Source organism: Bos javanicus, chromosome 6 (genome assembly GCF_032452875.1).
Source record: "Bos javanicus breed banteng chromosome 6, ARS-OSU_banteng_1.0, whole genome shotgun sequence".
In the NCBI taxonomy this organism is placed as follows: Eukaryota; Metazoa; Chordata; class Mammalia; order Artiodactyla; family Bovidae; genus Bos; species Bos javanicus.
This window is the reverse complement of record NC_083873.1, coordinates 22014627-22027988: the sequence shown is the minus strand read 5'-3', so window position 1 is coordinate 22027988 and position 13362 is coordinate 22014627. Positions and strand designations below refer to the sequence as shown.

Below are 13362 nucleotides of genomic sequence, written 5' to 3'. Positions count from 1 at the left end.
ATTTGACAACTTAACCACGATTACTTATGAGGTTGTTCAGAGGACGTCACTGTCGCTCTATGGAGCCTAAGTGGCAGCATGGTGGTATGGCTAGAATACAGATCTGGAGCCTTTCTCTCTTATTTGCTGGCTATGTGACTCCAGGCCACTGTGCTTCAGTTCTTCATTAAAACAGGAAGGCACCAAATACACAGGCTTGTTAGGAGGATTAAATGAGTGAATATATAGGAAGTGCTCAGAACAGTGCCTGGCACTGTGGCACTGGTATATAGTTGTCAGCACTATATACATGCTAAATCAATGTACAAATCAGTCTAGTTAATCATCAGAGCCTGAAGTCCCTCTGTTCTAGCTAGCTCTCACTCATCCTGCAGGTCCTGGTGTAAATGGTACCATTCCAGACACCAAGTTTAGATCTCTGCAAAAGCTTATGTCAGCGGGTGAAATTACTTGTTTAAAGCCTTTTTTTCCATTATATAAGCTCCACAAGACCAGAGGTAGGTTCCTGCTGCATTCCAGCAGACAAAGAAGCAATATCTTCACTATTTATTCTTTAAAGAGTTTTGAAAATAGTTGAAAAACAAACAAAAAAACCAAAACAACAAAAACAAATTGGAAGATCTTAAAGATGACTTGACACTAAGCAACATATTTTGGGTTTACAGAATTTCAGGCCACAAGTACTCTCATGAGTAAGAAGAAGAATGTTAGTTTCAGCCATAAGTTATAGTGACTACAGTAATAGTATATGTGTTTAATTTTTAAATTCTTTTCTTTTTTACTACTACTGTATTTAAGCATCAGTTTATTAGCTTATAAATGATGGATGAACGATTTTTCAAAATTTCCATTGAAGCAGTTTATTGAACGCTTGGTTTGATCTTTAGTGACAAATCCAGTGTTATTCATAAGGCTTTTGTACTCATAAAAGAAAAAGGATACCAGGTTAACTTTTGATGCTATTATGAACTCACCAAAATTGAAGGATTTACTCCCATCAACTTGATAAACTGTATTATTGTCAGTTTTCCAGTAAACTTGAGTATCTTTTTCAGGCGCTTCTTCTCTAAAAGAATAAAAACACTGAATTTTAGAATAACTGGTCACAGAAGCTGTGTTATATGAGAGACAGTAGAAAGACTTCATCTTCTGATAAATATTTTAAAAGATTGTAATGACTAATACCATAAATAAGATAAATGTGGAAAATCTACCTTTGAGGGGGCAACACTTTTAAATGGGGCTTCAGTGACCTCCTGCACTTTCATGGGAGTTTCTTTGTGAAACTCTTCACTTCCACCTTCCTATGGAGTAGTGGCAGTTGATATGTCTCTCTCTCTTAAAACATTTAAAAACCATCTGAAATCTTTAATTTGGTACATGATACCTCTATCACTATAATTTTTCTCTTAAATCTCATCTTCTAAATTCTGTACACACCTTAACTCCCAGAGGAATCAACTACCTGAAGTTCACTCCCAAAATCAGATTCAACCTTTCTCTGCCTGGAATACCCTGACTGAGGTTTCCACTAAGTACCTTAACTGTTCTTTCATTCATGATTCAGGTGTTCCCTGACACTGCCCTGTTCCTCTCCTACAGTCATCTCACTAAAGGACTAATGGCTTCGCTAGCAAACATTCTTTAACTGTCTATCATAACATCTGTCAAGATATATTATAATGGTTTCTTTATGTAGCTGTCTTCTAATGCATCAATAAACTTATTAAAAATAGGAAATTCCTCATCTTGATATTCTCATTTATTAAGCGCCCAGTAAGATTTAACAAATGTTTCTCACAGACAAAACTCTGTTAGCATTCTGGGGCGAGGACCCAAGACTGGCATAGCAAACAGACTTGCCTTGCTTCCCCTTCCTGCTTTTTCTCTAAAGCATTTATTACTCCAGTATCGCCACCTATTATTCTATATCTTTTATCTATTTTCTGTTGTGAGATCCACTGGGCAACGATGGTAGTGTCTGTTTTAATACAGTACACTATACTAAAAAATAAATCAATATTGATGAATATCGTACATTCAACATTCTGAATGCGGAATTCACTTATTGACTGAAGTACGGAATACAATGCAACAAAACTGATTCGCTTTCGCTCTTAAGGAGTATACAGTAAAGGGGAAGCGAGAGTCAGTTAAACGTGAAATTTAACTGCACTGTGATGAGTGCAGTAGGATCTTTCCGATTTCGACTTTCCCGGTGGGGACCGCAGCGCAGGGAGTAAGGTCTTTGACGTCGGTGAGCCTGGGTTACAGATATAAGAGAATTCCACAGCTGAAAAGGATCCTCTAGCTCCTCGATCCTGCCCCGTCCCATTAGGAAACCGAGGCACAAAGCGGGTAAGTGGCCGAGTTTCTAGGCAGCTGAGCAAGAAAGAGGAGCGAGGACTCATTCCTCCGGTTCATGCCGGCGCCGGAGTCCGCAGTGGGGACCTGGGCTCGGTCTGGCCTACCTACCTGTGATTGAGCGGCCGAACCCGCACGCAGACGGCTACGGCTCCTTCCTCCGCCATCCTGGCTGGTTGGATCCCAGGGAATACGTCAGAAACCTCCACGGCCGGCGCTTCAGAGCGAACGGGCCACCCCGCCTTTAAATTTAAAATTTCCCAAACGCCGCGTCTGATTGAGTCGCGGTCTCGTGACGTCACGGCCCGTTCCATCTGTGTCGCGGCGCGGGGGACGCCAGGCCGGCGGTAAGTCCAAGGATAATGGGTTGGACTTGGATAATGGGTTTCGGGCTGCAAAGACCGGGTCCAGGAAGCGCCTGGTGAGCGATTCACCGCGTAATAGCGGAAATAATTAGTATTTGCTAACTGCAGTTGAACTGCTTGCAGCCTTATAGAAACGCCTTCTTTCGCCCCATCCTTAAAGTGAAATCTGGAAAAAACGAAGCCGAAAAATTTTCTTCTTTATTAATAAAAGGGAATTAGGAACGTTAAAGAACTACATAACAGTTGTTAAAAAAAAAAGGTTAAAAAAAAAAAATGAAACAAACGAAGTACCTCAGATGACAAGAGTTGAAAGTTACTGCCCAACCCAGAAACAAGACTCTGGTACTGGTTTGAAAAGTCTTGGGTTTTAGGTTGTTCATTTTCCGCTTGCTTACACTCCCTTTTTCCCATTGGCTGTGAGTTCCTAAAAGGCTGACTTGGGAAAAGAGTTACTGAAGACTGGTAGTTAGATGAAACTTTTATTAGCAGATATTTGTTGTTTAGTCGTTCAGTCGTGTCGGACTCTGCGACCCCATGGACTGCAACACACCAGGCTTCCCTGTTCTTCACTATTTCCCGGAGCTTTCTCAAACTCTCGTCCATTGAGTCAGTGATGCCATCCAACCATCTCGTCTTCTGTCATCCCCTTCTTCTCTTGTTTTCAATATTTCCTAGCATCAGGGAAACAGAAATAGAAGTCTGTTGCTGCTGCTGCTGAGTCACTTCAGTCGTGTCCGACTCTGTGCGACCCCATAGACGGCAGCCCACCAAGATGACCCGTCCCTGGGATTCTCCAGGCAAGAACACTGGAATGGGTTGACATTTCCTTCTCCAATGCATGAAAGTGAAAAGTGAAAGTGAAGTCGCTCAGTCGTGTCCGACTCTTAGCGACCCCATGGACTGCAGCCTTCCAGGCTCCTCCGTCCATGGGTTTTTCCAGGCAGGAGTATTGGAGTGGGGTGCCATTGCCTTCTCCGAATAGAAGTCTAGATAATTGTTTTTCAGAAATAGCATTTGCTTTTTCAGAACTCTGTATAACAACTTTCTCGTCTATTCTGTTTCTTTTAAAATATCTCTCATAACTTTCAGATATAATTAGTATGTATTCATTTATGTCTATATTATGTTTCCTCCCACCAAAGTGTCAACTCTGTGAGGTTAGCAACTTTGTTTTTAGTTACTCCTTATACCCTGCACCTGGAAAGATACTTGGAGTTTAGTAAACATTCAATTAAAAAATTGCCTATTCAATTACTCAATAATTTTGACATAATTTCTAGAAAGGTACACTTATTTCCTTTGGAGGGGAGGACTAAGAAAATAAATCTAGGCTTCCCTGGTGGCTCAGACGGTAAAGCCTCTGTCTTCAATGTGGGAGACCAGGGTTCGAGCCCTGGGTTGGGAAGATCCCGTGGAGTAGGAAATGGCAATTCACTCCAGGACAATTGCCTGGAGAATCCCATGGACAGAGGAGCCTGGTAGGCTACAGTCCATGGAGTCGCAAAGAGTCGGACACAACTGAGCGACTTCACTTACTGTATAATATTTCATAATTACTAATATCTTAGTGAATATTGATTGTTTTCTCCCAAATTTAAGAAATTTGTAGATTAAAAAGCTGTAAATAAAATAGTCTACTCTTTTATAGGCTAATCAATATTGTTTTGTTAACCAAATGTGAGCTGGTATACACTACTTTTCTCACAGCTAAACTGTGAAGATGCTGGGTGTTATCTGATAAGATAATACAGAGATAAAGAAGCTATGTTTTAATTTAAGTGGTTAGGGAGGGCAAAGGGATTTGTTAAAGATAAACAGAGGCATATTAAAAATTGTTAGGCTTTATTTGAGCAAAATTGATTTGAATCAGGTAGTATCCAGTCTACTAGATAGAAAGGAGCTCCAAGGACCAGTATAAAATGGAAGACTTCCATAGGCAGAATGGGGCAAGGAACTTGTACAGGTCAAAAAACTGGGCTAGTAATTGAAAAGTTACTTTTCTTTAGGGATTGACTGGGGCCTATCAGTCAGATTGCTTAACTAGTGCCATTTAGGCAATTCCTGATTGACTAGCTTACAATTCCATTTCTGGGTGAGCTAAAACGGTAATTAACTTAAACCTCTGTTGATATGGAACTTGGCATATGCAACTCTTTTGTTTTTAAAAGATTAAAGAACTTGTCTGAAATTAAGGAGTTTCTGAAGAGAGGGGCTTAAAATTTGGATGCATACCACTTCTCTTAAGGGTAATCAAAATTTTTATTGATTAACTCTTTTGTCATGTAATTCTTTTATTTATTATTATTATTATTTTACTTTACAATATTGTATTGGATTTGCCATACATCGAGGAAACCAGAATTGAAAGAGACATGTGTATCCCAATGTTCATGTAATTCTTTTGTTACATGAAAGATCAATACATGCATGTGATGGAAAAATTTAAATAGTACTGTTGCAGGGAAAAGCCAATTCTGACTCCATGCTGAAACTAATTTTTTAAATTGGACACTAATTGTTTTACAATATTGTTGGTTTCTGCCATATACCAACATGAATCAGCCATAGATGTACATATGTCCCGGCCTTCTTGAACCCCCTCTCACCCCTACCCTACCCCATTCCATCCTCTAGGTTGTCTCAGAGGACTGAGTTTGAGCTCCCTGCTTCATACAGTGAATTTCCACTGACTATCTATTAATACTTTTACATATGGAACTGTTTCTTTGGCTTGCTTTTCGCTGCCTTTGTTATACATATATACTTAATGGCCTGCCTCAGAGAATCCTCCTCCTCTGCCTGACTGTTAAACTAAAGTGCGGTTGTTCAGAACCATGTTCACCTATAGATGGCAGAAAGGAAGAAATTAACACATACCCAATTTAACTCAGATGACTGTAATAGCTACTACTGTGGGCAAGAATCCCTTAGAAGAAATGGAGTAGCCATCATAGTCAACAAAAGAGTCTGAAATGCAGTACTTGGATGCAATCTCAAAATGACCGAATGATCTCTGTTTGTTTCCAAGGCAAACCATTCAATATCACAGTAATCCAAGTCTATGCCCTGACCAATAATACTGAAGAAGGTGAAGTTGAATGGTTCTGTGAAAACCTACAAGTCCTTCTAGAACTAACACCCAAAAAGATGTCCTTTTCATTATAGGGGACTGGAATGCAAAAGCAGGAAGCCAAGAGATACCTGGAGTAACAGGCAAACTTGGCCTTGGAGTACAGAATGAAGCAGGGCAAAGGCTAACAGAGTTTTGTCAAGAGAACTGGTCATAGCAAACACCCTCGTCCAACAACACAAGAGAAGACTCTACACATGGACATCACCAGATGGTCAACACCAAAATCAGATTGATTATATTCTCTGCAGCCAAAGATAGAGAAGCTCTATACAGTCAGCAAAAACAAGACTGGAAGCTGACTATGGCTCAGAACATGAACCCCTTATTGCCAAATTCAGACTTAAATTGAAGAAAGTAAGGAAAACCACTAGACCATTCAGGTATGACCTAAATCAAATTCCTTACGATTATACAGTGGAAAAGAGAAATAGATTCAAGAGATTAGATCTGATAGACAGACTGCCTGAAGAACTATGGATGGAGGTTCATGACATTGTACAGGAGGCAGGGATCAACTGTCCCCAAGAAAAAGAAATGCAAAAAGGCAAAATGGTTGTTTGAGGAGGCCTTATAAATAGCTATGGAAAGAAGAAAAGCAAAAAGCAAAGGAGAAAAGGAAAGATATATCCATTTGAATGCAGAGTTCCAAAGAATAGCAAGGAGAGATAAGAAAGCCTTCCTCAGTGCAAAGTGCAAAGAAATAGAGGAAAATAACAGAATGGAGAAGACTAGAGATCTCTTCCAAGAAAATCAGAGATACCAAGGGACCATTTCATGCAAAGACGGGCACAATAAAGGACAGAAATAGTATGGACCTAACAGAAGCAGAAGATATTAAGATGAGGTGGCAAGAATACACAGAAGAGCTATGCAAAAAAGATCTTCATGACCTAGATAACCACGATGATGTGATCACTCACCTAGAGCCAGACATCCTGGAATGAGAAGTCAAGTGGGCCTTAGGAAGCATCACTATGAGCAAAGCTAGTGGAGGTGATGGAATTCCAGTTGAGCTATTTCAAATCCTAAAAGATGATGCTGTGAAAGTGCTGCACTCAATATGCCAGCAAATTTGGAAAACTCAGCAGTGGCCAGAGGACTGGAAAAGGTCAGTTTTCATTCAATTACAAAGAAAGGCAATGCAAAAGAATGCTAAAACTACTGCACAATTGCACTCATCTCACACGCAAGCAAATTAATGCTCAAAATTCTCCAAGCCAGCCTTCAATAGTACGTAAACTGTCAAATTCTAGATGTTCAAGCTGGATTTAGAAAAGGCAGAGGAACAGAGATCAAATTGCCAACATCTGTTGGATCATCAAAAAGCGAGAGAGTTTCAGAAAAACATCTACCTCTGCTTTATTGGAGAAGGCAATGGCAGCCCACTCCAGTATTCTTGCCTGGCAAATCCCATGGACGGAGGAGCCTGGTAGGCTGCAGTCCATGGGGTCGCTAAGGACTGAGTGACTTCACTTTCGCTTTTTATTTTCATGCATTGGAGAAGGAAATGGCAACCCACTCCAGTATTCTTGCCTGGAGAATCCCAGGGACGGCGGAGCCTGGTGGGCTGCTGTCTATGGGGTCGCACAGAGTCGGACACAACTGAAGTGACTTAGCAGTAGCAGTCTGCTTTATTGACTATGCCAAAGCCTTTGACTGTGTGGAGCACAAAAAACTGCAGAACATTCTGAAAGAGATGGGAATACCAGACCTCCTGACCTGCTTGCTGAGAAATCTGTATACTGGTCAGGAAACAACATTTAGAACTGGACATGGAACAACAGACTGGTTCCAAATCGGGAAAGGAGTATGTCAAGGCTGTATATTGTCACCCTGCTTATTTAACTTCTATGCAGAGTACATCATGAGAAAAGCTGGGCTGGATGAAGCACAAGTGGGAATGAAGATTGCTGGGAGAAATATCAATAACCTCAGATATGCAGATGACACCATCCTTATGGCAGAAAGCAAAGAAGAACTAAAGAGCCTCTTGATGAAAGTGAAAGAGGAGAGTGAAAATGTTGGCTTAAAGTTCAACATTCAGAAAACTAAGATCATGGCATCTGGTCCCATCACTTCATGGCAAATAGATGGGGAAACAGTGGAAACAGTGACAGACTTTATTTATGGGGGGCTCCAGAATCACTGCAGATGGTGACTGCAGCCATGCAATTAAAAGACACTTGCTCCTTGGAAGAAAAGTTATGACCAATCTAGACAGCATATTAAAAAGCAGAGAGATTACCTTGCCAACAAAAGTTCGTCTAGTCAAAGCTATGGTTTTTCCAATAGTCATGTATGGATGTGAAAATTGGACTATAAAGAAAACTGAACGCCAAAGTATTGATGCTTTTGAACTGCAGTGTTGGAGAAGATTCTTGAGAGTCCCTTGGACAGCAAGGAGATCCAACCAGTCCATCCTAAAGGAAATCAGTCCTGAATATTCATTGGAAGGACTGATGCTGAAGATGAAACTTCAATACTTTGGCCACCTGATTGAAGAGCTGACTCATTTGAAAAGCCCCTGATGCTGGAAAAGATTGAAAGCTAGAGGAGAAGGGGATGACAGAGGACGAGATGGTTGGATGGTATCACCGACTCAATGGACATGAGTTTGAGTAAACTCTGGGAGTTGGTGATGAACAGGGAGGCCTGGCGTGCTGCATTCCATGGGGTCACAAAGAGTTGGACACGACTGAGCAACTGAACTGAAGTGAACTCTGAGGCTTGCCATTCTAGGACATATTTGCAGCATTAATGACCTTTTTGTTTCCTTAACTTCCCCATCTCTGATTTGTAAAAGAACCCAGACCCAGACCCCAATAAGATGGTTATTTTGAGACATTACTCTGCTATCATCTCTGTCAGCCAGATTTCTATATAAAGCCATATTCCTTGCTTCAACACCTTGGCCTGTCTTTTGGTGTGTAGAATGATCTCGGACTCAGTAACAGTACCAGAAGAGCCACAGTGGAAATAATCTTTCCACATATGATCCCTAGGGTGCCAGTTTGTGTCTCTGGAGGCAACTGAGCCATAGAGTATTATCCTCAAATTAACCTACAGTTAGACACATACATGTATCTTTTTCTATATTGTGTACCTTTTTACACAAATAGATACCTGCTATACATGCTGCAGTGCACTTTGTTTAAAAAGTGATCTTTACATAAATATTTTAATTCAAAGTTTAAAAGTAAAGTGAATTTCTGAGGCATGTTATGTTGGTGTTCAAATTACTGATTTTGTTTGTTTTGTTCTTTTAAATCACAGTTGTGATTTTATTTATTTCTGCTGAAACTGCAGAGGGCACTGTAATCCTTCCAAAAGCATGGCATAGCCTGGATGGTGCTTTTCTGTTCTTGAGGATAGTGCACATTTTAGGATTTGGACAAGATTCTGATATTACAAATATACATCATCAAATTACTCAGTTCTTATAGGTATCTTATTCAAAATCAGTTGCAGTATATTTGTATCATGCCACACCTTCAACAGGAATAATTTTTGTTTAGTGGATACAGTGTTAAATTTTGACAGCAGTGAGTCTTGCCTTAATTTTGTGACAACCATTTGTGATGATTGCAGACATAGTATCCCTTTCTTTATATAATCATGGTTACACAGGGTTTGTGTGGCACCTGGGTTAGTCTGATTTTACCATTTATAAACTATTGCTTCATTAGAAAATCATTTATCTCTGTGACTCACCATTTTCTCATCCACAAAATGGGGGAACTGGTATTCCTAAGGTTCTTTTCTGTTTTGATATTCTGTAATATCTTCATAAAAGAAGAAACTTTTAAAAATAGAGTATGTGAAGTCGCTCAGTCGTGTCCGACTCTTTGCGACCCCATGGACCCTACCAGGCTCATCTGTCCGTGGGATTTTCCAGGCAAGAGTACTGGAGTGGGTTGCCATTTCCTTCTCCAGGGGATCTTCCTGACCCAGGGATTTGAACCCAGGTCTTCCACCTTGTAGGCAGACACTTTACCATCTGAGCCACCAGAGAAGTTCCAAAAAAATAGAGTATAGATGAGTGTAAAGTAGAGTACAGATGCGTGAAGGGGTGGAAAAGTGATGTATGTTACAGACAAAATCTAAGGTGCTGCAGAGACTGATGGTAGTCCACCAAAATCTGTTCTCTTTCTGGCCAGAAAGTAAGACTATCCTCCCAGCCTGTCTTACACCTAGTCTGCTACTTCTAGGACTAGATAATAAAAACTTCACAGGAGCACCTTTCCTTGCTTGTCCTGGTGAACATCGTTTCAGTTTACCTTATCGACCATTCCAAACCTTGACCATTCTCCCCAGTCCTGGGTCCCATCCTCCTTACTGAGAAACCATAACTGTTAGGTAAATCATATCTCACCTCCCAGCCCTCCCACCCGTACAGCCTGCATTCCAACTGATCAGCCCTACCAACTCTTGCCACCTTTCATGCACTTCCTGAAAATGAGGCATCTGCTGTTTCTGAGGTGGATCTATTCGTATATGCCCCCAATTCTTTCCTTTCAGTCTCCTGTAGGACTTTACTTCAGCAATTATTCTCTATTTCAGAAAAATGCTGAAAAACAACAGAAAGAAGAATCACTGTAATTCTACTGGTCTAACAAAATTATCTAGGATTGTGAAGTGAATATTCCTTATCACCCATGCATCAAATTTCATCTTCTCTAAAGTGACTCTTGAGACTCTAGAGAAATCTGTATGCAGGTGAGGAGGCAACAGTTAGAACTGGACATGGAACAACAGACTGGTTCCAAATCAGGAAAGGAGTATGTCAAGGCTGTATATTGTCACCCTTCTTATTTAACTTATACGCAGAGTACATCATGAGAAACTCTGGGCTGGATGAAGCACAAGCTGGAATGAAGATTGCTGGGAGAAATATCAGTAACCTCAGATATGCAGATGACACCACCCTTATGGCAGAAAGCAAAGAAGAGCTAAAGAGCCTCTTGATGAAAGTGAAAGAGGAGAGTGAAAATGTTGGCTCAAAGCTCAACATACAGAAAACTAAGATCATGGCATCTGGTCCCACCACTTCATGGGAAATAGATGGGGAAACAGTGGAAACAGTGATAGACTCTTTTTTGGAGCTCCAAAATCACTGCACATGGTGACTGCAGCCATGCAATTAAAAGACACTTGCTCCTTGAAAGAAAAGTTATGACCAACGTAGACAGCATATTAAAAAGCAGAGACATTACTTTGGCAACAGAAGTCCATCTAGTCAAAGCTATGTTTTTTCCAGTAGTCATGTATTGATGTGAGAGTTCAACTATAAAGAAAACTGAGTGCCAAAGAATTGATGCTTTTGAACTGTGGTGTTGGAGAGGACTCTTGAGAGTCCCTTGGACTGCAAGGAGATCCAACCAGTCCATCCTAAAGGAATCAGTCCTGAATATTCATTGGAAGGACTGATGCTGAAGCTGAAACTTCAATACTTTGGCCACCTGATGCGAAGAGCTGACTCCTTTGACCCTGATGCTGGGAAGGATTGAAGGCAGGAAGAGAAGGGGAGGAGAAGAGGATGAGATGGTTGGATGGCATCACCAACTGATGGATATGAGTCTGAATAAACTTTGGGAGTTGGTGATGGACAGGGAGGCCCAGCGTGCTGCAGTCAGTGGGGTCACAGAGTTGGACATGACTGAGCGACTGAACTGAACCGAACTGAAAGTGACTTACATTAAGTTTCTTTCCAATCTTTTCTTGAGCAGTTGCAAGAAATCTGTATACAGAATCAGCCACATTTATATTTTCAGGAATGGAATCACTCTGTACTTACTGGTGTGAAATTTGCTTTTTACACTAACAAATCAATATGTATTTTTTCCTCATTTGCCTAATATTTTTTCCTCATTTTCAATTATATGGTTACATTTTAGTTTATTTGATCATGCTTTTATGGATATTGTGATTGCTGCCCATTTTTCAATATAGCTAATAATAGAATATCCATATATATACCTCTTTATACTTTCATGATATTATTTTCATAGAATAGATTACTAGAATATTAACCCAAATGATATTTTAGTTTTGAGTTATAATAACTATTACCAAATTTCTTCCTAAATAATTTGTATGAAAGCCAAGAAGATCTGAATGTTCATTTCTTCATTCCTTCTCCATAACATGGTATTATCAGTATTTCTATTTTTGCAGTTTTATGGGGAAAATATTTTCTTATTTTAATTTGCAATTCCCTGACTGCAAATAGGATTGAATGTCCTTTCATTGCTTTTAGTAGTATTTACATCTTAGTTTTGAATTGTCCATTTGGATTAAATAGTCCTTTGTTCCTATGCCCATTTTTAAATGTAGATTGTATATCTGTTCAAATATTTTTCTCACTTTTAAAAATTTGCCTGTTTTCTTACTTTTGAATCTTAAGAGTCCTTTATATATCCTAGATATGTCCTTTACCATATGTTATTTACATATATATGCTTCCATTTTATGAGTTATATTAACAATGTCCTTCATACAACAAAGATTTATAGTTTTTATGAAGCTGAATTTATCATTTTTTTTTCTTTTATGGATTGTACTTGGGGACATATCTAAGGACTGTTGGCCTAACCTAGTTCACAAAATTTTTCTTCGTGTTTACTTTAAGAGTTTTGTAGGTTTAGATTTTAAATTATGTCTATGGTCTATTTTGGGTTAGTTTTTCTATAAGATGTGATATATGGAATTATGTTCATTTTTGGCATATATATATATAGTCATTTGTGCCAGCACCATTCATTGAAAAGGTTCTGTTTGCTACATTGAATTGCCTTTGTACTTTTCTAAAAAAGTCATTTGATCTCTTTGTGTCTATTCTGGACTATTTATTTCCCTTGATATACATGTCTGTCTTTGTTATTTTTTTAAGCTTCTAAATTTTAAGGCAGTTTGTTATATAGCAGTATATAGCTGACAGAGTCAGTGTCAAGAACTATGAAAGATGTGAGATTTAACTTTTCTTGTAAGCCAACAAGTCAGCTTGACACAGTTTCATGGATGCTAGTAGAAGATCCAAGACTTCTGGGTCAGGGATGGAGAAAAGTTTATTATAAAAAGCAAAAATTTATTACTTATTATTGCAATAACAGTAGCCAGAACATCAGCGTTTTTGTACTAGTTTTCTGAACCCCAGTTCCCACAAGACAATGCAAAGAGGGTCAAGTGAGACTTCTACACACAGTGGATTTAATCACAAAAGAGGAACCTTGCTTAAGAAATCTTTATTTTTTATAATGGGCAGTAAGTATGCCTTCTCTTTGCTCTGCAATGAGATATTATCTTAATTTTCCAGGACTGTTCTTTATACAAGTATCTTTGGAAAGATATGTTGAAATAAAGGATGACCAGTGCTTTACTTATAAGATCTACGGAAACTTGAGACCTATGGAGAATTGTCTCCCAATAGTCATGATTACTTCTTTCCTGAAATATTCTTTGTCTGATAGAAATAAAAGCCATGATACCTATTAGCCACTCAAA

General features: G+C 39.4%; 1 protein-coding gene across 7 annotated transcripts in view; it reads right to left on the bottom strand.

Annotated features, from left to right (window-relative positions):
• CENPE (centromere protein E) overlaps positions 1 to 2664 on the bottom strand; it is an 86068-nt gene extending 83404 nt beyond the window's left edge. For 5 of the 7 annotated variants that reach the window (XM_061419499.1, XM_061419500.1, XM_061419502.1 and 2 more), the window contains exons 1-2: positions 2476 to 2664; positions 975 to 1066 (exon numbers count right to left, since the gene is read on the bottom strand). In XM_061419499.1, coding sequence (XP_061275483.1) covers positions 975 to 1066; positions 2476 to 2531 — 148 coding nt within the window. In that variant the 5' untranslated portion in view covers positions 2532 to 2664. The remainder of the gene's footprint in view (positions 1 to 974; positions 1067 to 2475) is intronic. The other 2 variants (XM_061419503.1, XM_061419504.1) reach the window with 1 other exon arrangement.
• Between the last annotated feature and the right edge of the window lie 10698 nt (positions 2665 to 13362).